Genomic DNA, 25,296 nt, shown 5'->3' with positions numbered 1-25,296 from the left:
ACTCTTTAGTGTTGGTCTCCATCTTTTCCTCCAGAGCATTGCTGCGCACCCCAATATTCAGCATGTCCTTTCTTAGGGTCTCCACCTCTCCTCGAAAGAACTTCTTAAGATCCGTCAAGAGCTGTATAAGATCTTTTTTGCTGACTGTTTGCTCCTCCAAGCCCTCCGCTATTTCGGAGTCGGTGTCCGACAGCTCCGCTTCTCCTCCTGCTCCCGCCATGTTGGTATTTGAAAAATATGTTCTTAAATCTGCCTTTTTCTTTGTTTTTTTGCAGCCTGGTGTTCATTGCTATATATTCCCATGTTGTCTAATGTTTATTTTGTGTATATTTTCGTTCTCGCTTTGTGTTAATTATTTAATTTTATGCCGGCGGGTAGCAGAGCTCCTATACTAAGCAGCCATCTCCGCTCCAGTCACGCATGCGCCTCCCCCATTTTTTTTGTTTAAAGATTGTGATGTCATCTTAAAGGGAGGGAAGTCAGACAATCAGGTAGCATAGGCTTCCATCCCTTAAGATGTCACATCCTTAAAAAAAAAATTGGAAGCCGAGACCCCTCCCGAACGTTGACAGAGATGGAAGCCTAGAGAGGGAGCTCCAGAGACCCTCACACGAATAATCAAACTTAAGCAAGTTTCCAACGGAAAAAAGAAAACATCCAAGATCTGCAGCACAAACTCAGGATGGCAGCCAAATCTAAACTTCCCACGGCGCAAAAATGTACCCGCGTCTTAGGGGGCTCCCAATGCACGACTATACTGGCAGAGGGAGACCAAGCTGAAAGAGACACACACATGCGAGAGGCACAGGCCACAGAGGCAGAGGGCTGCTGTCAAGATGGGAGGCTATGCCAAGCCTGAATAAAGGGGTCACCCCCTAGCTGGCAGCCCTGAAATCATGATCGGGATACGAGGGGTTAATGTGTATTGGGTAATAACCTGCATTTTCTCACTACATCTGTTTTTATCCCAGAATAAGGTTGCAACCCCTTGCAAGCCTTTATTGTATTATTATATGTGTGTAAATCATGTCGGGAGGGAAGGGGTTAACTATACTGTATGTATAATCCCGTGTTCCCTTCCCTCACATTTTTGGCCCCAGGTTGCAGAGTCAGATATTGCAGCTACTCGGAGTTTCCTGGGTTAAAAGCCACAGAGGCTAGGCATTAAAAAGATAGGATTCCAGTTTGTATCTGATACAATGTTGTAACATATAAATCCTATCTCAATGGGTGAACAAGCTAGCCAGCTAATTTTTGGAGAGATAATTGTACACATATAGACAAGGTTGCACATGCATTTTGTAACATATTCCTCCACCAGAAGTTATATGTTAGACCTTGTATATTGTTCTGCTATATGTGATAAGGCAGAGCAGACCTCAGCATATCAAAGCCCCATTTGCTAAGTGTAGGCAAGGAAGGAATAATTAAACTCCTTTGAGCTGTCCTACACTTCCCGTCCCATGTGGATATGTAACACCAGAGATGAGGCCATATGCTGATCAAAGAGGCTATGACACCCCTTGAATATGCAGAACCAGGTCTCACAACTAGGTGATAACCACTTCACCTGTCCGTTACGATTGTGCTCGCCACAAACCGGGACCGGACCGCAGGGCTGAGGTGGGGTTATATAATCACCGACCTTAGTCTGCGCAGACTGATCCGGAGTGCGCAGTTAATAGTCATACATACCACGGTCAGGATTGGAGAAGGCAGCATCGTCGTTATTCAAGCAGGAGTTCGGCAACAGGCAGTCAGGAGTTCCCCGCTTCAGCTTAGCAGCGTGAGCGCGGGAGTGGCCTCTGTGCGAGGAGCAGGCTCGGCCCATGATGCCGATCTCAGCAGGGGGAGACAGCAGGCTGACCGAAGTACATCGCGGGGCAGCGTCGGGGAAACCAACGCTTCAGCACAGAAGTCCAAAGCAGGCCTCTGCATGGAGAATAGCAGCAGGCCTCAGGAAACGAAGGGTAACCTCTACTAGGGGAGAATGCAGCAGGTACCAGTGCTGGCTAACAACGCTTCAGCACAGGAGTCAGGAACAGGCCTCTGCGTGGAACTTGCAGCAGGCCTCCGGAAGCAGGAAACACGGGCCTCTATGTGAAGACTAGTAGCAGGCCTCAGGATACTCAGGAACTAGGAACTAGAGATGAGAACTAGAGAGGTTAGTGTGACGGTGGCTTTGTAACAGGCTATTAATAATACACACCAAATATAACTGGGTTGAACTGAACGAGGCTTAGATATGATAAAATATAATTTATTCCTTGAAAAAGGTGAACACACGAGATATACAAATAACAGACAAAATATGCACTTACTTAAAGTTGGGAATGATGAAATAGTCAGAAATCGTAACTAGCAGTTCATACAGCAATCTTGAAAATCACAAAAGGCATGAAGGACAATAGCCATAGGCTGAGCCTGATTCTTATACAATTATTTCCCATTGAACACAACCTAAACCCAGCCCCTTTCATAAATCAGTGGTGAGGTTGACAGTTTTCCACAGAGTAAAACTCCTCCCACCCAAGGACGTTTAAAAAACTGCTTTTCCTATCTAAATAACTTCATAACTTTAGTTCAGTTGTACTTACTGGCACGCGAAACATAATAATACATTCCGGCACGCATGACGCTCCCAATAAGACTAAATGTGTAATACTAAAATTAAGAGAGATATTAATATCTGTCTCTTAGGACCTGCTAGACATCATGTGTCTGTGTTCGTTATTTGCGGCTCGGTCCCCCGGATACACATATGTAATTTTTAGCACGTTCAGCTGAGGACATCTCATGGTATTCTTATATTTAATAAGGTCACTCATTCTGATATCTCCTTGGGTAACCTCACTCCTGGCCCCCATAACCCCTGGTCATTAAATCCTTTGAAGCAGGGACTCCTGTGTAGAGAACATTTGTCACAGGTGCTAGATTTCACACCCAATGCCCCAGACATGGGCCTAGCTGTCTCTACCAGCAAGATCTGTTAACATACATCAAACCCCCTCTGTACTTTTCATACCCAACTTCAATCCAGCCTGTTGAAGCCCAGATATTTCTGAAAAGACAACTGCAGCTCATTAACCCCTTAAGCCCCAGTGTGTGTGTGGTGCAGACACTGGCACAGAAACAATACATTTATACAGGGGAATAAACAGTTGGATGGCTGAAGCAAGGCAAAAACACATTACTGGACCCCAGTCCAGTTAACCCCTTGCTTCTCAGGTGAGAGTAGAGGGTGGCCAAATGGGGTGTAACCCCTTTAATCCTGGGCCAAATCCCCTCTCTCTTGACACCTCCACTGCTCAATGGGTGCCTGGCGCCCCAGCTGCCTTCCCTAGCACTGGGACGCCACTGGCGTCCTTGAAGCACTCAATAAGTCCTGAGGGGCTGGCCTGGCAAAATTGTCCTCCGGCATTGTCCTGGCCACAGTGAATAATGAAGTCCAGATCCTGCTGAGCAGGGCTCCACCGTGGCCGCCGGGCATTCTCCTTTGCCTCCTTCTGCCCCCCACCCCGTGCCTGGTGAACCAAGTCCATGGTGAAGGGGCATCTCTGCAGACCAGACTGCATTCTGCCCAGAGACTGGCATGTCTCTGCATCAGTGAGAGACCAGCTATCAAGCACAGACCGTCGCTTTCCTGTCAACCAAGTCTGGGAAAGAGCTATGTCACTATCCTGTAGGGACCCTACCTGCCCTGGCCCTGTGCCCGCTTGTAGCTGCTCCGCTATACCCTTGACTCTCCTCCCTGGCTCTAGGGCAGTCCTCACCCTGAGTGGCATCCTATCTGGAACCCAGAAACCACCTGGGGTGCTGACTCCTACCCTCTCCTGTGCCCCCTGGGACAAGGCAATCTCCCAGTATCCTGTACTGGGGTCCCTGGTACCCAGGTGCTTTGCCCCTGCCCTCTCCAAACTGAAGGCCAGGAAACAAGCACCTGCTACTGCCACTGCTGCTAGGGCCAGCATCACTCCTCTCCCCTCCACTGTGCTACCCTTCCTCCTGTAGCTACCCTAGGCTGCCCTGGGGACAGAACCCTCTGCTGTACCCCCCTAGCCCTGGCTACTGCTCCTGGTTGCCTACCTACCCACAGCCCCACCTCTGGGAACCCTGGGGAATCTGTCAGGGAGGTCACTCCTGGCCAGTGAAAACAAGGGACCTCCTGCCTACCTAGCCCATCCCTAGTTTCTGCCAGATGCCTGACACCCCACTTACCTCCTATCTCCCCCTGCTCCACGGTGTCTCCCTGCCTAGCCTCCCCATAGGCCCAGCACCTCAGCCCCTGCTGATGACTCCTGCTGCTTACCTCCCTGCAGCCCACCTGCACTCCGCTCCCCCCTAGGCAAACCTAACCCAGACACTGGAACTACCTGAGTGCACCTACCTCCCTGACCTTGTCTTTAACTAAGTGACCCATTTTTATGAAGACTGTATATAGATAATTATAAGGGATCTGTCTGGATACCTAAGATGGCTGCCCACAGGAAGTGACCACACACCCTCACTGAAACTACCATGACCATATTGCTTCCTGGCAATTCCTGCCCCTCATTTCCTGACAGGAAGTCAGCTTCTCTCTATCCCTCATTGCCAGCATCTTCTTCTGGCCTTTAAATAGCAGGCAGTTGCTCCCTGACGTTGCTTGTGCAAAGTACTCTGTACCTGGTTCTGTTTGAGCTCTGCCTTTGCCTCAGTGATTGCCTGCTTGTGTTTTACTTCTGCTTGGACTTGACTATCCCTGCCTGCCGCCTGCCTCGACCCCAGAATTGGACATGACTACACCTGCATCGCAGGCTTCAGATCCCAGGCCAAGGTCGGTGTACTACTCCCTACCTCTGCCGTGTGGGTTCGTATCCTGTCTTGCAGTCGACAACATTACAGATAATATACATTGTAATGTACTGTAACGGGTATTCCCCCACCCAATCGCAAATAGGGTCTCCTAGGGGAAATGCTACTCTGGTTACAAGGCATAATAGTGTGGCGCACTAGCTGGCTTACAGGACTCCTGAGTCTCCCGCTTGATGGTATTATGGGGAAGGTCAGGACAGGCTTCTGGGGACATACCCAGTACATACTCACGGTGACAGTGCCTCCATCTATTGCAGGATATGGGTTGGAATCCCTGGAATAGAACGGCCCACTCAGGGATGAGAGATTCCAGTCTCACAACAGCTTCTTTATAATCAGGAACACTTTATTTCTTCTGCAGCACACTGTACAGCATAGACAGTCACAGCAGTACTTCTCAGGAGTTCTCCCTCAGAATGACCCTGGCCTTTCACTCCCAGTCAGGGCTCTGGAAGCAGGCCTAGCTCTTCCACTACCCCCTATCAGAGTAGTGGGAACAGTCTACCAGCCTCTCCCAGAGGGAGGGCCTCAAGCCTATCAGGTCCCTGACAGCTCGGTTAGGTAAGACTCAGCTCCTCTCAGGGTAGGAGCAACTGACTCAATACAGGAAATGCAGATCATTAAGACAGATACAACAAGAGCCCGCCCCTGTCCCTTATTGGACACAGGCCTGACTGCACTGCTTTCTCTGCCTCACTTATCTGCAGTGAGTGGGGAGAACCCATCTTAACTCCTGGCAAACCTGCCCTTACCAGGGATTATTGCACAGAAGGAGGACAGAATAAAAGCCCCAAACCTACCAGGGCTATAGTACCAAATGATTTGTCCAGTTGGATGAAGCATTGAAGCCTATTTGTCTCTTGCTGTATACATATTGGGGGGGAGGAGGGGGTAGTGTGCGTGTGTATTTTGGGTGGGTAGTAGTGTATGAGTGTGTGTATATGGGGGAGGTAGTAGTGTGCCTGTATTTAGGGGGGCGGGAGGGGAAAGCTGGCGGGTTAGTGTATGTGTGTATTTGAAAATGACATTGTTTTGCATGGAAAAATAATAATAAAACCTAACGGGACTTATCATTCTGAGATGCATTTTGTCCCCCCCACATATTTTGTATTTTCCCTTATTCTGATTAAAGTAAGTTTGTCGTATGTTAATGCTTATACAGTATATACCTATTAGTATGTATGTGTGTGTTTGGGGTGTAATTTCCATGCATGTGTTGCGGCTCTCGGAATATTTTGGACAAAGGATTTTTTTTATAAAATGGCTCTTCATTGAAAGGTTGCAGACCCCTTCTTTAGGCAATCAATACAGTTATAAATACAAATGATATGTTTTAAAATTACATCACTGAGCTTCTAGAAACAACTTTCAGGTCTTTGATGGCCTCCATCAAAGTCATTGGGGACACTGGATATCAAGGGGCAACAACCTTAAAACCATGGGTTAAAAAGTAAACATTGTTAATTAAGCAGTGATGAAGTACATTTTGCAAATTATTTTATTAGTATTTTGCTTTCAGTCATTTTGATTTACAGATAAATAATTTCAGTTCTATATTTTTTGTTTACTCCTGTTAGAGAACTTCCTGAAGGAGGAGCACAGAGAGAGCTCCGATAGGTCCAGAAACCATCTGATTCCTCGTAGCCCTGAAGTGCCAAAATCCAATGATTCCTGTCACACGTTGGATACATGCAAGGAACTAGTGTCAGCAGAGAATTCCTTTATTTGTACAGAGTGTGGGAAACAACTCAGTTGTAAGAGGAGCCTCCTAAGACACGAGAATATTCATACAGGGGAGAAACATTTCAAATGTACAGAGTGTGGGAAACAATTCAGCAGTAAGGAATATCTCCTCAAACACCAGAACACTCATACTGGAAAGAAACCTTTCAAATGTGGAGACTGTGGGAAATGTTTCTCTAGGAAGATTGGCCTCATTGAACATAAGGGTATTCACACAGGGGTAACACCATTCACATGTACAGAGTGTGGGAAAAGTTATTCACGGAAGAACAGCCTCTTCAGACATAAGAGGATTCACACAGGGGAAAAACCATTCCAATGTACAGAGTGTAGGAAACATTTCATTAGTAAGGACGGCCTCCTCAAACACCAGATTACTCATACAGAGACAAAACCATTCCCATGTACAGAATGTGAGAAAAGCTTTTCAATTAAGGCCCACCTCCTCAACCACCACAGGGTCCACACAGGGGAGAAACCTTACCCATGTACAGAGTGTGATAAACAATTCAGTGATAAAAGCAGCCTCCGCGAACACCAGAAGACTCATACAGGGGTGAAACCTTTCACATGTGCAGAGTGTGGTTACAGCTTTACAGCGAAGGCCCGTCTCCGTGAGCACGAGAGGATTCACACAGGGGAGAAACCTTTCACATGTACAGAGTGTGGGGAACAATTTCGTCTTAAGGAATCACTCCTCAGACACCACAGGATTCACACAGGGGAGAAACCTTTCACATGTACAGAGTGTGGGGAACAATTTCGTATTAAGGCATTACTTCTCACACACCAGATGATTCACACAAAGCTTTTATCGTGACGGTTACCTCATCAACCACCACAGGATTCATACACGTGAGAAACAACTTCCTTGTTCAGAGTAGGGGGTTTCCAATATACCGGTATCGTGTAATAAAAACAACTGGTAAAATCCACTCTCCTCTTCTGTCATGATTGTTGTCTTCTTCTATACCAGCTGCTGTCAGTCTAGATTGCCTCACTTATTCTTTGTTCTCTTCCAGTGTCAGTCCTGTTGTAAACCAGTGTAGGATCAACACTAGTACCAATTGTAGACTTTTAAGATACTCTTTTTTAGCAATTTATATCTAGTGACTTTTTAAACATAATACGGTGATTGTTTTATGGGATATAGAGTTTGAAAATAAAATAGTGTATTGGTATCATGTCGTTTGAGAAGTGTTTTTTTAATTGAAATATAAAAGATACACAGAGCGCACCAAAGATCAGTATAAAAGTATTTATTACAAGTATATGAACAATTACGTTGGTAAAAGTGAATGAACAGCTGATCGACAGGTGGAGAGAGACAGGGATCAGCTGTTCTGTCACACTTACAGCTGCTCGCGAGTGACACGCGAATATGACGTTGCCAGGACAAAGGCGTTTTAGCATTGGTAGCAATACCGATCAGAAATTCTATTATGTGCTAGTGTGTCGTTAAAATCTAAATGCAACGTAACCTTCCTTTATTCCTGTTAATTTTCGCATGATCCGATATGATATCATGCTGCATGTAATGGTATTGAAATGTAACCCAATTCCAAAGTGCGGGGAAACAGTTACAGATGTGCCGCCAACACAACATGGACATACAGTTTCTTCAAAGTGTAGGTCTCCTAAGGCAGAGATACAAAGTAGAGCTCTACTCACAAGTTCATAATAACGTTCTCCATTTAATGTGCAGCCAAGAACAGTGGAAAAACACTTTGAGGTCCCATGTGGACCTTTCATCAGGTAATTGACTTTATGAAGAATAGAATAATACATATTTCTTCACTGTTATTCCAACGGTGCAGTCTTTCTGCATCTTCAGGCTGGCTGGCTCTTCACCTGTAAAGGGAGAATATTCTATATTAAAAATCATGAATAAATACAGTAATGTACTGCGCGAATTACATGTGTGGTACAGTACGTGTGTGGTTGAAACACGTGTGTCATTGAATTCTGCACATGCGTGTCTATGGAACCAAGTTGAAACACATACCGATGCAGTCTTTTCTATCTTATCAGCTGCTGGGGAAATGGGACGGAGCAGTATGCAAAGTGTAAAACCCTCCGTGGGACAGTCCATAGCAGGCTGTAATGGGCCACGGAATTAAGACTGATGGGGTCCCTACATCTGTCTGTAACAGACGCGCACAGAGTGAGACTGAATTAGTCACTCTACCTGCGCGCCTCTAAGAGGCGATCGCGTGGCTTTTATTTGAGAAACACAGTTTTGAAGCAGGGGTCTCCGGAGCTGAACTGTATTCATTTCAGCCTCAGGGACCCCCTGCTTCTCTAGTTACAGACCCCGTTTTGTTGAAATCCCCTGCCAAGATTATACTGCCTTCCGCCCATTTATCAAGCGTTTGGAAAAAAGATGTGAAGAACTGGGGTTCTTCCTCACAATGTGCATAGACATTAGCTAGTGTTACTCTACAATTATCGATCAGGCATACCAGAATGGGGTATCTACCTTCGACGTCTTTTTTTATTTTCTCAACCTGAATGGATAGTTTATTATTGAACAAAATGGCAACGCCTTTTTTCTTTTCCTTTGCTGAGGCCAGCCAGAACTGTCTTTAGCTCTTATCAAGGTATCTAGGGCTGTTGCGCACGCTAAAGTACGTCTCCTGAAGGAACAGGACATCTGCTCTCCGTCTGTTAAAATCTGGGACTGTTAAAGCCCTTAACGTTCTGAGATATGAATATTACTGCCATATGTATGTGTATAGGGCCTCTACCGATATTGCTCACCAGTGTCCTGACCAGCCTCCACTGTCGACCGAGTCTTGCAAAACATCCTTGTTGTCTCTGCAGAGCTGGAGCACCTTTTAAACCTCCATGTTGGGAACCTGGAGTGAGGGAGGGAACACACGAGAGGGAAAACTGGGGGAGACAAACATTCCTAACATACAAAAAAGGACCTTAAAAAAGGTCACTAGTGACCTCAGGTCCAATGCCCTGGGGTAACGCACCTTCCTCAGACCATCCCTCCTTCTGGTCCAAGCACACAGGCCCTCTTGAGGCCCATGACCCCTTGGGACTTGAGCAGGTTATTGGGTTAAGCCCGATGTCCTGCCCTTTTCGGCACATGCCTACAGGTGAGATAGGAGTCCACTATCCCCCCCCCCCCCAGCATTTTTTATACATTATATAAATCTTAAATTGCTTAAATATGCTATATCTTCAAAAGCGAATTAATAAACGAACCTTTCGCACCAATGTTATAACCTAAAACTTTTATGTGTTTTCAACCCTGGGCAAGGAGTACCTTTCCTGACACACTCCTGAACCTAGTCCCCACTCTTGTGACATGACTCTTCCTGATTTCCTACTGACTTATCTTTCTACTCCCTATTTGCTATTACTCCTCCCCCCACCCCTATCCTGTTGTTGTCTGGGGGTTTATGTTTCAACTTTCACTTCTAGACCTAACTCAGCTGCTCCTCCCCCGGGCTCAATAACTTTACAAATCCTAGTGCGACTGTTTATGAGCTCCCGCTGATCTCCTATGCGCCTTCACCAGTGGGAACTAATATCTCCCCTAGTACCCGACTCTCCTGCGGTTCTGTCCCTACCGGAGGGTAAATAATTTATTCTCACAACATGTCTTTTTTTTTCATTTTTAAAATATTATATAATATACACACACACACACGCACACACACATATACACACACACAGGTTCCCCAGTGACACACAAACACACAGACCACTTCACAGTGACACACACACACACAAACACACTGACAGCTACCAAGTGACACACACACACACAGTGATACCCGCCTCCCAAGCGCGCTTGCTGTCTCCTCTGTCAGGACAGCAAAAAGCTCCTGGTAGAGCGAGCGGCAGCAAGCAGCAGCACAAAAGTATTTACTGTGTCCCAGGCTTTAGTTGTTGAACTGTGTCTGTCTGTCTAAAAACAAAATAAATCTGCAAGTTTATTTTACCAAAAGTCTTGTTCAATCTAAACCCAGAGTGTTTGAGGTATAAATTCTATTCCATCGTGACAGCCGCGACGAAACAAGATCAACAAAATCTGTTGTTCTGTTCAACAAAATTAAGGAGACCTTCCAGGCCAAGCTCTGCTCGGCGGTCACAGAATTTAAGGAAGAAATCGCTACCCTAACCCAGAGTACTACAGCCCTGGAATCCAAAATGGAGGAATCCCTCCAAATGCAGGCGGCCACAGACGACGAGATACAAAGACTAAACTTCGAAATAAAGCTCCTCAAAGAGGGTGAGGAGGACCAAGAAAACAGGGAGAGAAGACAGAACATTAGGATTAAAAATATCCCAGAGACCATATCAAATGAAGAGCTACGGCCCTATCTTAAAAGACTTTTCACTGCCATTGATCTGTTCCTAAAGAAAAGAGAGCTCGAGATGGATAGAGCCCATAGGGCACTAGGCCACAGAGCAGAAGACCCAAAACGATGCAGAGACGTGATCATCAAACTACATCACTACAGCAGAAAAGAAAAGCTCATAAACAGAAACAGAGAAAAGGGTGACATCCCATTCGGTAACGCCACCCTGCAAATATTCAACGATCTGTCCATGATCAAAGTGGCAAAGAGGAGAGACCTAAAGCCACTGACATACCTCTTGAGAGAAAGGGGGATCAAATACAGATGGGGCTTCCCGTTTAAACTAATGGTGCCCAAAAACAGGAAATGGATGATACTATGGCACCCAGAAGAAATAAAAAAATTCCTACAGACCCTCGGGATATCGCCAGCAGAAGAACACAACACGATGCAGAAGTCCCAGAGACCCAGACACCACGAGGCCCCTCCACGCTCATCAGAAAGATTGGCCTCCCAGGCCCGCCAGAGGCCTACTCAGAAGCAATGAGACCCTGATGGACTGCCCTCCCCCACCCCGCTTACCCCCTCCCGCTTAACCAGCCCGATCAACCCCACAGTCCCACTCGCTGTGCCCCACATCCCCGCTCTTCCAGATCCCCCTCCATTCCATCCACCCTCCCCCGTGCCAGTCACCCACCCGTGCCAGCCGCCCCCGCCCCACTTGCCTGCAGGAGCCCTGGCCCATGACCCCGCCGGCCTAAAGTGGAGGAGTGGGACACCAAAGACTCGGCGACAGAGGGCAGCGCCTCAGACACGCTTCAGCGGAGAATCGATCAGGGAGTATGCTGGCCCCCTCCGTGGCTTCCCTGGGATGAGGGAAAGGGTGGGGGGACGGGTGGGGGGTTCGGCACTCTGTGGTGGGGGAGGGACAGGGGGATCTGGCTCTCTGGGGTGGGGGGAGCCAACATCCAGGCCCTGGAGACGCGCTCCATTACTAGGGTGACCAGATGTCCCGGTTTAGCCGGGACAGTCCCTTTTTTTAAGGTCTGTCCCGGCTGCCCGACACTTTAAAATGTCCGTTTTTTTTGTGGCTGTCCCGGCTTTGACCAGAGAAGGTGGGGGCAGCAGAGAGCAAGAATGCAGAGAGGAGAGCAGAGGCCGGTCTGACTGCTGCTGCAGAGGGTGGTGGCAGGGTTAGTGACAGCAGAGCCTCAGCAGTGAGAACCGGAAGTGAGGTGGCTTCCCCCCCCAACCAAGCTCCACAATGAAAGGTAGGACACACACACCACCACCACCCCCTGCGGCTGCTCCTCAGAGCTGGTGTGTGTCAGTGCAGGGTCAGTGTCTCAGTACAGTGTGTCAGTGTCTCAGTACAGGGTCAGTGTCGGGTCAGTGTCTCAGTGCAGGGTCAGTGTCTCAGTGCAGTGTCAGTGTGTGTCAATGCAGGGTCAGGGTGTCCGTGTCAGTGCAGGGTCAATGTGTCTCAGTGCAGGGTCAGTGTGGTAAATGGGAGGTAAGGAGGGTGGAGGAGGGTGGAGAGAGAATAGAGGAGGGGATTGAGAGAGAGAAAATGGAGGAGCGGAGGAAGAGAAAATGGGGGGGGGGGTGGGGAGAGAATGAGGGGAGGGAAAGAATGGGGATGGAAGGGAGAGAGAATGGGGGGAAAAAAGGAGTGAAAATGGGGGGACGGGAAGGGAGAGAAAATGGGGGGATGGGGAGAGAATGAGGGGAGGGGAGGGAAAGAATGGGGACAGAGGGGAGAGAGAATGGGGGGAGGAAGGGAGTGAAACTGGGGGGCGAGGGAAGGGAGAGAGACTGGTGGGGGTGAGAGAAAATGGGGAGGGTGATAGAAAATGGGGGAGGGGAGGGATAGAGGGAATCGATATAGGGAATGGGGGAGAAGTTAGAGAGAGAATGGGAAGAGGTAGAATGAATAATACAGCATCAATGGTGACACCATTAGATAAATATCATAATATTCATTTTTTAATAATGTAATTTGTTGTATTAATAATTTTCAGTGGTCGACAAATCACCAAAAAATCTACTCGCCGACCAGAAAAATCTACTTGCCACCTAGTACCACACGTGTCCTGCTTGGGCCAATAGGAGCTCGCCACGATTTTAAATCCACTCGCCCGGGGCGTGCAAATGTATAGGTTTGTCGAACACTGATAATTTTTATGTGTCCCAGTTTTTGATTTTCAAAATCTGGTCACCCTATCCATTACTCCCGCTGCGCTTGGACCCCACAGGGGGTGTAGGGGGGGAGCCTACAGTTGCGGGCCTGAACCCTCGACTGGGGTCCCGGCGTGGTGGGGGGGGGGGCTGAGGTGGGGGAACTTTTTGGGGGGTGTACAGGACTTTGCCACGGCCCTACCTAGGACCAGCCAGGTATGGTCAAGAGGAGGGCACCGGCCCCCTAAGTAGTAACTGGGACCACCCCAGGGGCAGAGCAACTCCACCACAGCTAAAAAGCTGGGGGGAGAAAATCAGTTACTTAAAGACAAACATACACATATATAACCATGCCATGCTAAAAATGCTCAAAATGATTCAAATGTAATCCAACCCCCCCTATCTCCCCACCTTCACGCCCTATCTCCCCACCTTCACGCCCACCTGTCCCCTCCCCCCACCTGTCCCCCCACCACCTCGCCCCCACCTGTCCCCTCCCCCCTACCTCTCCTTACCACCTGTCCGCTCCCCCCACCTGTCCCCTCCCCCCACCCTCAAACTCTCTCGCCCACTCCCACCCCCCCACCTCTCTCTCCCCCACCCTCTGTACGGTTGCTCCCCGCCATCCTGTTGCGCGGCTGCTTCTAGGACTTCAGCATGGGCTATGGCGGCGGCTTCCTTCTCTTGATTAATTGCCTCTAGTTCCGCATCAAATTCGGCTTTCCTACGCGCAGTGGCTGCGGCGACAGCATTGGAGGTGGCAGTGGCGGCGGCTGTCTGCTCTTGCTCTTCTATGCGCACTCTCTCTGCCATTATGGCTGCCTCTCTCCGACCATATTGGGCCCTGGCACGTGCGGCCTCTGTGGTGGCTTGCGCCTCGGTAGCGCTTGCGCTGGACGCGTTAGATTGCGCTGATCTTGATGAATGCCTGGATGTGCTGGAGCGCTGTGATGCGGTCTCCAGCAAAATGTCTTTTCTCTTACTCTCGGCTTCCGTGATAGAGGTTCGCACGCGGCTGTCACGTGTCAAGTCAATATTATGCTGTAAGTCCCTTTCTTGCAGGTTTTCGCCGGTGTTAGCTTTGGCCAAGTAAGTGACATATGCCTCTGACAGCTCTTGGTAGCATGCGTGATCTATCTTTAATTGAGTTATTGCCTGCTCGAGCTGTTGTACATAATTGCCAGTGCCGGCGACATTGCGTATTCCGAGTGTGGTTGTTTCCCAGGCCTTCTCTAATTTAGCGCGGTGCACTTCAATGTCAGTTTCGTACTTTTCGCGTGCCTTTTGTGTCAGTGTGACTATCCGTTTAGGCCTTGCGCCTGCCTGCGCTTTTGCATTTGCGCGGCGGTCTCTGTGTCTGAGTGGTCACTCTCCTGCGTGATGTCTGGTGAGGATCTGAGTTCTGCCATGTTGCAGGTGTGTGTAGGCCTTTAGCCAATGCGTGTGGCATGTGGTCTGTTACCTGCATCAGCGATGGATAACTGTCTCAGATAGTGCCGGTAGGTGTCCTTCAGCGGTAAACATAGGGGTAGCTGTACTTACAGGTGTCCGGTGGCTCTGACCCGTGTCCTGGTGGGAGTTTGCTGGCGTGGCCCTGGTGGCGCTAGCCGTGGAACGTGCGCAGGGTTAGGTGAGATGGTAATCCCTCACTTTGAAGCTGTGCAGAGGGTGGACTCAAAGACAGAAAAGAGCAATCAAAGTTCTGTATATGGTGCACTGTTTGACTGCAGTGCTGGAGCCTTGAGTGTTGGTTGCAGGCTGTGTGCAGTGTAAGCTGCTTGCTTGTACTGCTACAGAAGTTGTGTAAGCTGCTTGCTTGTACTGTTGCAGGCTGTGTGCAGTGTAAGCTGCTTGCTTGTACTGCTGCAGGCTGTGTGAAGTGTAAACTGCTTGCTGTTTGTAAGGCTTTTGCTGTAGAAAGTCTGTGCTTCATTGGTATAAAGCCTGCTGCTCTGTCTGGGGTGCAGAGACTATTCTGTATAGCATAAGGGTTGCGAGTAGCTGTTCCTGTGTGTATCCCCAAGATGTCTAGGGTATGAATGAACCCAGCTAGCTTCAACTCAGCCCTCTTTCCAAAGCACAACAAGTCCTGTATATTTTCTTCACTTTATTTAGGAAAGCAGCAATAAAAACAGGCACTTGTGGATAAGATGTTTGTGTTGGAAAGGTGTATCTCTGTGGATGCTTTGTAGTTAAGGGCAGGTGAAAAGAATTGGCCTTGCCATAGGGGTGTAACATAAATGTACTCACTCTGCCAATGTCAGGAAGTAAAGACATTGGGTACTGCTTGTGACACAGGGATAGGGGTCAGGCCAAACTAACTGTCAGCAGGGACAGGGGGGAATGGGAAAGCCCATTAACTTGGAGGACTGGAGATGTTGCCAGGGCAACCAGGGGTGTGACAGACTGGAAGGAAAAAAGGCAACATAATGTATCCAATCCATCTGCACTGGGAGTGAAACTGCAAGGAAAGTAACATCCAAATACAGCTAGCTGGCAGAACTGCCAAGGAAAGGGGGGGGGAGGGGGTGAAACAGAGAAGGCAGAAATTGGTATTTCTGTTCTATGACATGCAGAAGTCAGTCAAGGTCCGGACAGAGAGGGTGCAAGCAGCAGTGCTCCTTTGGACTAGGCCAGGATTGCCCCCTAGGTCCCAGATAGTTCCCCTGAGTCCCAGTAGACATTGTGAGCATTGTGTACTGTAGGGAAAGGCCTCAGATAGGGACCTTTTCACAGTAGTAATAGTGTGAGATATGCTGCAGGACATTGCCTGAAGAGAAGTGCAGCCTGTTGCAGGGGAGCCTACCAGGACTCCTTGGTATAGACTATTTACAGGGGTACACTCCAACGGGAACCCCATCCAGAGGCATCCGCTTAAGGAACAAAGAAATAAGTGCGCAACCCAAAAAAAAAGCTGTGTGTGCTGTGCACGCGCATAGTAAGTGAAACTTCTTTGATTTTTGTCACAGAAATTGTATTTGTATTGGTGATGTTTTAATTAAAAATCAAAATACAATTTCAGTGACAAAACGCAAATAAATTTGATTTATAATGCGCGTGCTCGGCACACATCCCCTGTATTAGCTATTTGCACTAAGTGTGAATTCCTTGTGTGTATGTGTCTCCGTCAGTGTGTGTATGTGTCTCAGTCAGTGTGTGTGTCAGTCAGTGTGTGTGTCAGTCAGTGTGTGTGTGTGTCAGTGTATGTCTCTCTCTCTCTGTGTTGTGTGAATGTCTCTCTGTGTGTATGTGTCTCAGTCAGTGTGTGTATGTGTCTCAGTCAGTGTGTGTGTATGTGTGTATTGTATTGTATTGTATGTCTTTATTTATATAGCGCCATTAGTGTACATAGCGCTTCACAGTAGTAATACATGTGGTAATCAAATAAATAACAGATAATATAAATAACAGATCATGGGAATAAGTGCTTTAGACATAAAAGTAACATTTCGGAAGAGGAGTCCCTGCCCCGAGGAGCTTACAGTTTAATTGGTAGGTAGGGAGAACGTATAGAGACAGTAGGAGGGAGTTCTGGTAAGTGCTTCTGCAGGGGGCCAAGCTTTATGTATCATGTTTAGAATATCCACAGTGCTATTCATATGCTTCATTAAGCAAGTGTGTCTTAAGGTGGGTCTTAAAGGTGGATAGAGAGGGTGCTAGTCGGGTAGTGAGGGGAAGGGCATTCCAGAGGTGTGGGGCAGTCAGTGAAAAAGGTTTAAGGCGGGAGAGGGCTTTAGATACAAAGGGTGTAGAAAGAAGACATCCTTGAGAAGAACGCAAGAGTCTGGATGGTGCATACCGAGAAATTAGGGATGAGATGTAAGGAGGGGCAGAAGAATGTAAAGCTTTAAAAGTGAGGAGAAGAATGGAGTGTGAGATGCGGGATTTGATCGGAAGCCAGGAGAGGGATTTCATGAGGGGAGATGCTGAGACAGATGTAGGAAAGAGTAGAGTGATTCTGGCAGCAGCATTTAGGATAGATTGTAGGGGAGACAGGTGAGAGGCAGGAAGGCCGGACAGCAGGAGGTTACAGTAATCAAGACGGGAGAGAATGAGGGCCTGAGTCAGAGTTTTAGCAGTCGAGCAACAGAGGAAAGGGCGTATCTTAGTTATATTGCGGAGGAAAAAGCGACAAGTTTTAGAAATGTTTTGAATGTGACTGGCGAATGTGAGAGAGGAGTCGAATGTGACCCCTAGGCAGCGTGCTTGGGCTACTGGGTGAATGACTGTAGTTCCAACAGTAATGTGGAAGGAGGTAGTAGGGCCAGGTTTGGGAGGAAGTATGAGGAGCTCTGTTTTAGCCATGTTGAGTTTAAGGCGTCGGAGGGCCATCCAGGATGATATAGCAGAGAGACATTCAGAAACTTTGGTTTGTACAGCAGGTGTAAGGTCAGGTGTTGAAAAGTATATTTGTGTGTTGTCGGCATAGAGGTGATAATTAAACCCAAAAGATGTTATTAGATCACCTAGAGAGAGTGTGTACAGAGAAAAGAGAAGAGGTCCCAGGACAGAGCCCTGGGGTACCCCCACAGAGAGATCAATAGAGGAGGAGGAGGTGTTAGCAGAAGAGACACTAAAAGTACGATGGGAGAGGTAGGATGAGATCCAGGATAGAGCTTTGTTCCGAATACCTAGAGTATGGAGAATGTGGAGGAGAAGAGGGTGGTCCACGGTGTCAAATGCTGCAGAGAGGTCGAGTAATATGAGCAGAGTGTAATGACCTCTGTCTTTGGCAGCATGGAGGTCGTCAGTTATTTTAGTAAGGGCTGTTTCGGTGGAGTGAACAGTGCGGAAGCCAGATTGTAGAGGGTCTAGGAGAGAATAGGTGTTGAGAAAATGGAGCAAGCGAGAGAATACAAGACGTTCAAGTAGTTTAGAGGCAAAAGGCAGGAGGGAGACAGGTCGATAGTTAGAAAGACAGGTAGGGTCAAGCTTGCTGTTTTTGAGTAATGGTATGACTGTTGCATGTTTGAAGGAGGATGGAAAGGTTCCAGAGCAGAGGGAGGAGTTAAAAATGTGTGTAAGCGTAGGGATTATAGTAGGAGCTAGAGGTTTTAGGAGATGGGAGGGAATGGGGTCAAGATGGCAAGTGGTAGAGGGAGAAGAGGAGATCAACAGCGACACATCCTCCTCTGAGACAGTGGAAAAAGACTCAAGGAAGGCAGGAGGAGAGTTAGGAAGAGGTGTAGGATGGGGGGAAGAAACAGAGGGGATGTTCTGCCGTATGGATTCCACCTTTTCCTTAAAATAGTCAGCAAAGTCCTGAGCGGAGATGGAGGAAGGAGAGGCAGCTGAGGGTGGTTTGAGTACAGTATCAAAGACAGAGAACGGCGTGGGTTAGACTTGTGCATGTTGATTAGTGCAGAAAAGTAGGCTTGTTTAGCTTGCGAGAGGGCAGAGTTGAAACAGGATAGCATAAATTTGTAGTGAAGGAAGTCTGCGAGAGTGTGAGACTTCCTCCAGAGGCGTTCAGAGGAACGAGTGGAGGAACGCAGCATGCGCGTGTGGGAATTTAGCCAGGGTCTAGGGTTAGAAGGGCGAGGGCGGCAGAGAGAAAGCGGGGCATGTAGATCAAGAGACGAGGACAAGACAGAGTTGTACTTTCTGACCAGGTTGTCAGGGTCTGTAGCAGAGCTGAGAGAGGAGAGGGAGGAGCGTAAAGTGGACTCAAAGTCAGGTAAGTGAATAGAGCGCAGGTTTCTGCAGAACCGGGGGGTAGATGGAGGTGGAGAAGGGGAGAAGCGAGATAAAGAGAATGAGATGAGATGATGGTCAGAGAGAGGAAAAGGGGAAATTGAGAAATCAGAGAGAGAGAAGTTTTTAGTGAAAACCAGGTCTAAGTAGTGGCCATCCTTGTTGGTGCTTGCTGCAGTCCACTGTTGAAGGCCAAAAGAAGAGGTAAGAGAAAGAAAGTGGGAAGCCCAAGAGAGAGAGGGGTCATCAATGTGGCAATTGAAGTCCCCAAGGAGAAGAACAGGGGAGTCTGAGGAGAGGAAGAAAGAGAGCCAGGATTCAAAGTGAGAGAGAAAGGCAGAAATGAGTAGGGGTAGGTGGGCGATAGATGACCGCCACATGAACAGGGAGAGGAGAGAAGATCTGGACAGTGTGAGCCTCAAAGGAGGGAAAAGCAAGAGAGGGGGGAATAGGAAGGGTTCGGTAATGGCAGACAGAGGAGAGCAGGAGCCCCACGCCTCCACCCCTGCCATCAGGGCGCGGAGTGTGGGAGAAGGAAAGGCCACCATAGTAGAGGGCAGCTTCCAGAGCAGAGTCAGACTGAGTGAGCCAGGTCTCAGTTATAGCAAAGAGAAGCAGGGAGTGAGAGAGAAAGAAGTCATGTACAGAGAGGAACTTGTTAGAAAGAGAGCGTGCGTTCCAAAGGGCACAGGAGAAAGGGAGAGAGGAGGGAGGGTGGCAGGGGATGGGTATGAGGTTGGATGGGTTGACACCAGAAGGAGTAGAAGTTGCATGTGGGAGGCGAGGACGAGCATGTAGAAATAAGACAGGGACCAGGATTGGGAGAGATATCCCCAGAAGCAAGGAGGAGAAGCATGGATAGAAAGAGGATGTGTGAGGAGGATTTGTAGGGGTGTTTTTTAGTGCAGGGGATATAGCTGTGTGGTGTCAGAGGACGCAGGTAAGAAAGGAGTTCATGTGAACTGAGAAGTGGTGACGAAAGGAGAGATGGAGATATATGAATAGAGTTTGAGACATACTGAGGCTGGTAGAAAGAAGTGCATAATTTGAGAAGTGAAGTCACAGCAAATATAAATGGTAAAGGCAGCATCACAGCAGTAATGATGCAGTCATGCAGTCAGCAGTAATGATGTGTCAGTCAGTGTGTGTGTGTGTGTGTGTCAGTCAGTGTGTGTGTGTGTCAGTGTGTGTGTGTGTGTGTGTGTATGTGTGTGTGAGAGTCAGTGTGTGTGTGTCAGTCAGTGTGTGTGTCAGTCAGTGTGTATCTGTGTCTGTCAGTGTGTATGTGTATCTGTGTCAGTCAGTGTGTGTGTGTGTGTGTGTGTGTGTGTGTGTCAGTGAGTGCGTGTGTGTGTCAGTCAGTGTGTGTCAGTCAGTGTGTGTGTCAGTCAGTGTGTGTGTGTGTGTGTGTGTGTGTGTGTGTGTGTGTGTGTGTGTCAGTCAGTGTGTATGTGTATCTGTGTCTGTCAGTGTGTATGTGTATCTGTGTCTGTCAGTGTGTATGTGTATCTGTGTCTGTCCATGTGTATGTGTATCTGTGTCAGTCAGTGTGTGTGTGTGTGTGTGTGTGTGTGTGTGTGTGTGTGTGTGTGTGTGTGTGTGTGTGTGTGTGTGTGTGTCAGTCAGTGTGTGTGTGTGTGTGTGTGTGTGTGTCAGTCAGTGTGTGTCTGTGTGTCAGTCAGTGTGTGTGTGTGTGTGTGTGTGTGTGTGTGTGTATGTGTGTCAGTCAGTGTGTGTGTGTGTGTGTGTGTGTGTGGGGGGGATGTGTGTGGTGTGTGTGGGGGGTGTGTGTGGGGGTGTGTGGGGGGGGGTGTGTGTGGATGGGGTGTGTGTGGGGAGGGTGTGGGTGGGTCAGTCAGTGTGTGTGGGGGAGGGTCAGTCAGTGTGCGGGGATGTGTGGGTGGGTCAGTCAGTGTGCGTGGGGGTGGGTCAGTCAGTGTCCGGGGGGGGTGGGTGGGTCAGTCAGTATGTGGGGGGTGGGTCAGTCAGTGTGCGGGGGGGTGGGGGGGGTCAGTCAGTGTGTGTGGGGGTGGGGGTGGGTCAGTCAGTGTGTGGGGGGGTGTGGGTGGGTCAGTCAGTGTGCGGGGGGGTGTGGGTGGGTCAGTCAGTTTGTGTGGGGGTGGGTCAGTCAGTGTGCGTGGGGGTGGGTCAGTCAGTGTGCGGGGGTGTGTGGGTGGGTCAGTCAGTGTGTGGGGGGGTTGTGGGTGGGTCATTCAGTGTGTGGGGGGGGGGTGTGGGTGGGTCAGTCAGTGTGTGGGGGGGTGTGGGTGGGTCAGTCAGTGTGTGGGGGGTGTGGGGGGGTCAGTCAGTGTGTGGGTGGGGTGTGGGTGGGTCAGTCAGTGTGTGGGGGGTCAGACAGTGTGTGGGTGGGGTGTGGGTGGGTCAGTCAGTGTGTGGGTGGGGTGTGGGTGGGTCAGTCAGTGTGTGTGGGTGTGGGTGGGTCAGTCAGTGTGTGGGGGGGGTGAGTGGGTCAGTCAGTGTGTGGGGGTGGTGGGGGGGTCAGTCAGTGTGTGGGGGTGGTGGGGGGGTCAGTCAGTGTGTGGGGGTGTGTGGGTGGGTCAGTCAGTGTGTGGGGAGGTGTGGGTGGGTCAGTCAGTGTGTGGGGAGGTGTGGGTGGGTCAGTCAGTGTGTGGGGGTGTGTGGGTGGGTCAGTCAGTGTGTGGGGGTGTGTGGGTGGGTCAGTCAGTGTGTGTGGGGGGGGTCAGTCAGTGTGTGGGGGAGGCGTGGGGGGGTCAGTCAGTGTGTGGGGGGGTGTGAGTGGGTCAGTCAGTGTGTGGGGGGTGTGGGTGGGTCAGTCAGTGTGTGGGGGGGTTGTGGGTGGGTCAGTCAGTGTGTGGGGGGCTGTGGGTGGGTCAGTCAGTGTGTAGGGGGGTGTGGGGGGGTCAGTCAGTGTGTGGGGGTGTGTGGGTGGGTCAGTCAGTGTGTGGGGGGGTGTGGGTGAGTCAGTCAGTGTGTGGGGGTGTGTGGGTGGGTCAGTCAGTGTGTGGGGGTGTGTGGGTGGGTCAGTCAGTGTGTGGGGGTGTGTGGGTGGGTCAGTCAGTGTGTGGGGGGTGTGGGTGGGTCAGTCAGTGTGTGGGGAGGTGTGGGTGGGTCAGTCAGTGTGTGGGGGGGTGTGGGTGGGTCAGTCAGTGTGTGGGGGTGTGTGGGTGGGTCATTCAGTGTGTGGGGGTGTGTGGGTGGGTCAGTCAGTGTGTGGGGGTGTGTGGGTGGGTCAGTCAGTGTGTGGGGGGGGGGTGTGGGGGGGTCAGTCAGTCAGTGTGTGGGGGTCAGTCAGTGTGTGGGGGTCAGTCAGTGTGTGGGGGGGTCAGTCAGTGTGTGGGGGGTCAGTCAGTGTGTGGGGGGGGGGGGGGGGGGTGAGTCAGTGTGTAGGGGTGTGTGGATGGGTCAGTCAGTGTGTGGGGGGGTTTTGGTGGGTGAGTCAGTGTGTGGGGGTGTGTGGGTGGGTGAGTCAGTGTGTGGGGGGGGGGGTGTGGGTGGGTGAGTCAGTGTGTGGGGGTGTGTGGGTGAGTGAGTCAGTGTGTGGAGGGGGTGTGGGTGGGTGAGTCAGTGTGTGGGGGGGTGCGGGTGGGTGAGTCAGTGTGTGGGGGTGTGTGGGTGGGTAAGTCAGTGTGTGGGGTGGTATGGGTGGGTGAGTCAGTGTGTGGGGTGGTGTGGGTGGGTGAGTCAGTGTGTGGGGGGGTGTGGGTGGGTGAGTCAGTGTGTGGGGGGGGGTGGGTGGGTGAGTCAGTGTGTGGGGGGGTGTGTGAGTGGGTGAGTCAGTGTGTGGGGGGGTGGGGGGGTGAGTCAGTGTGTGGGGGGGTGGGTGGGTGAGTCAGTGTGTGGGGGGGGTGTGTGGGGGTTTAGTCAGTGTGTGTGGGGGGTGGGTGGGTGGGTGAGTCAGTGTTTGGGGGGGGGGGTGGGTGGGTGAGTCAGTGTGTGGGGGGTGGGTCAGTGTGGGGGTGGTGGGTGGGTGGGTGAGTCAGTGTGTGGGTGGGGTGGGTGGGTGAGTCAGTGTGTGGGGGGTGGGTGAGTCAGTGTGTGGGGGGGTGGGTGGGTCAGTGTGTGGGGTGTCAGTCAGTGTGTGGGGGGGTGTGGGTGGGTCAGTCAGTGTGTGGGCGGGGTGTGGGTGGGTCAGTCAGTGTGTGGGGTGTGTGGGTGGGTGAGTCAGTGTGTGGGGGTGTGTGGGTGGGTGAGTCAGTGTGTGGGGGGGTGTGGGTGGGTGAGTCAGTGTGTGGGGGGGTGTGGGTGGGTGAGTCAGTGGGGGGGGTGTGGGTGTCAGTGTGTGGGGGGGTGTGGGTGGGTCAGTCAGTGTGTGGGTGAGTCAGTGTGTGGGGGGGTGTTGGTGGGTGAGTCAGTGTGTGGGGGGGTGTGGGTGGGTGAGTCAGTGGGGGGGTGTGGGTGTCAGTGTGTGGGGGGGTGTGGGGGGGTCAGTCAGTGTGTGGGTGAGTCAGTGTGTGGGGGGGTGTTGGTGGGTGAGTCAGTGTGTGGGGGGGTGTGGGTGGGTGAGTCAGTGTGTGGGGGGGTCAGTCAGTGTGTGGGGGGGGGGGTGGGTGGGTCAGTCAGTGTGTGGGTGGGTCAGTCAGTGTGTATGTGTCCAGCTGCAGCCAGGGGCGGGGTGTAACATTGCGCACCACCTCTCTCCCCCCCCTTACGCAAATTCTGAGCGCACGCGCACACACACACACACAGACACACACACAGACACACACAGAGATACACACACACACCGCACGCAATCTGCGCACACACCTCCCCGCGGGGTACATGCGCCCGGCACAAATGACCGAGGCCCTGTGCCGCGCGGGTTGAGCCCGGGTTTGTGCCGTGTGCCACCGCTTCCTGCGGGCGCAAGGGGCCCGCGAGCGCCCGCGGCAGTGGAAGGCTGAATGGCGCCGCTGCCAATCGGCGTGAGGAGGACGACGCTGCTGCCAGCCGCTTCTGCACATGTGTGGCGTCCGTCAGCGGCGCCATCACAACTGCGCATGCGCGGCATGGCAGCGGTCGTGGAACAGTTGGGCCGTTAGTAGCGGCGGTGCGTCGCATATGTCAGCAGGGGTGTGTGTGGGGGGGTGTGTGTGTGGGGGGTGCGGCAGCGATTAGGGGGGGTGCGGCGGCGATTAGGAGCGCGCCGGCGGCTCTCGCCGTCGCCGCATGTGACAGGGACAGGGGACGTGTGAGCGGAGCGGCGTCCATTAGGTGACGTCACTTCGGTTTCACATTTCGCCCCTCATCTATCCAGTTTTGCTCTATCAGGACTAGGTGCCACGAAAGAAGTTTCACTTCAAAAACAGCGCAATTGTGTTAAAAGATCAATATCTAAAAGTGATACCACTGATTAGTGTGAACCCTCCTTATTATATTATATTTAAACAATGGTTTCAAACACAACCCTACTGTGGAAGTGACAAGAAATTGGTAAAACCATACAAAACCGTTGGTATGTTGCGTATGCTGCTATAGTGACAGAGTGGCTCAGCACTCCCAAGAACTAGAGACAAAAGACAAAAAACAAGCGCAAAAAGCAAATGGAGAAGTATATCAAAACATATTTAGTGTTAAAAAAGGGTAAGTATTCTGCGTTCATCAAAACAATAGAACATGAGCATTTCATGTATCAGAATACTTACCCTTTTTTAACACTAAATATGTTTTGATATACTTCACCGTTTGCGTTTGCGCTTGTTTTTTGTCATCCGCCTAAGGAGCCCCCACCCCTCGTGAGAGGAGCAGCAGTTTCCAGCGCGAAACCTCGTCGCGGATTCTCTGAGTCCCAAGTGTTGTCCTGGTCTGGACTGAGACCAGGAAGGTACTTTCCACGTGCACCAACGGGCCCCAACACAAGGGAAGCGCGCTATCCCACACACATCCTAGGGGAGGGATTGGCTTGTGCACTCAGGGGTTAAGTGCCCAGGCACTCCAGTACTTTGGGGTTTCCACACGGGAGGTGTTGTTGTGGGGTGATATTCTGCTCGCTATGTTATGTTGATGGTGCATGCATAAGGTGTGTTCAGTAAATACCGTTCTTATATAAAGGTGTGTAATTATTGTGTATATCGGTTCCGGTGAGGGGCTTCTCCCACTACGCTGGGATCCCTCGCCAGTGGAGGCGCTGCATCAAGATATTAAGTATTCCCCAGGCTCCCAGTGGCGGAGGATCAGGATCAGGATCGGGGGGGGGGGGGGGCAGAGGGGTGGGTTTTTTTTACAAGGGCTACTGTTGATGTCATATTGTTGAGGCATTTGTATTGTGCTTTATCTGCCCATATAGTAAACCTGTGTTATACCTTGGTGTATGTGGTTCATATAGGTGGGTCCTGTGTAGGGGGCTTTCTACACTCCTAGAATCCTGCACAGGTGGAGGCGCTGTAATTAGAAGATCGTTCCAGAGGATTCACCCCAGGCTCTCACTAGCGGAGGCTCAGACCTCCTGTGAGCCTGACAGGTATACTGCACCACACCTGGTAACATATAGGTTCCCCTTACATACGCCATATATGCGATTGGGTGGGGGGGAATACCCGTTACACTT

General features: G+C 50.4%; 2 protein-coding genes across 4 annotated transcripts in view; both read left to right on the top strand.

Moving 5' to 3' along the window:
- The window catches only part of LOC142488353 (uncharacterized), a 148,567-nt gene that overhangs the window by 47,055 nt on the left and 76,216 nt on the right, over window positions 1-25,296 (top strand). The gene's annotated exons all lie outside the window — the stretch shown is intronic.
- On the top strand, window positions 6,398-7,532 carry LOC142488863 (uncharacterized; the record flags this gene model as incomplete). The annotated part of the gene is made up of 1 exon (XM_075589199.1): window positions 6,398-7,532. A coding segment is annotated over one exon (1,020 nt), but the record flags the coding sequence as incomplete, so codon positions are not given.

The sequence above is a fragment of the Ascaphus truei genome, chromosome 2 (genome assembly GCF_040206685.1).
Source record: "Ascaphus truei isolate aAscTru1 chromosome 2, aAscTru1.hap1, whole genome shotgun sequence".
NCBI lineage: Eukaryota > Metazoa > Chordata > Amphibia > Anura > Ascaphidae > Ascaphus > Ascaphus truei.
This window is presented reverse-complemented; position numbering and strand designations above follow the sequence as displayed.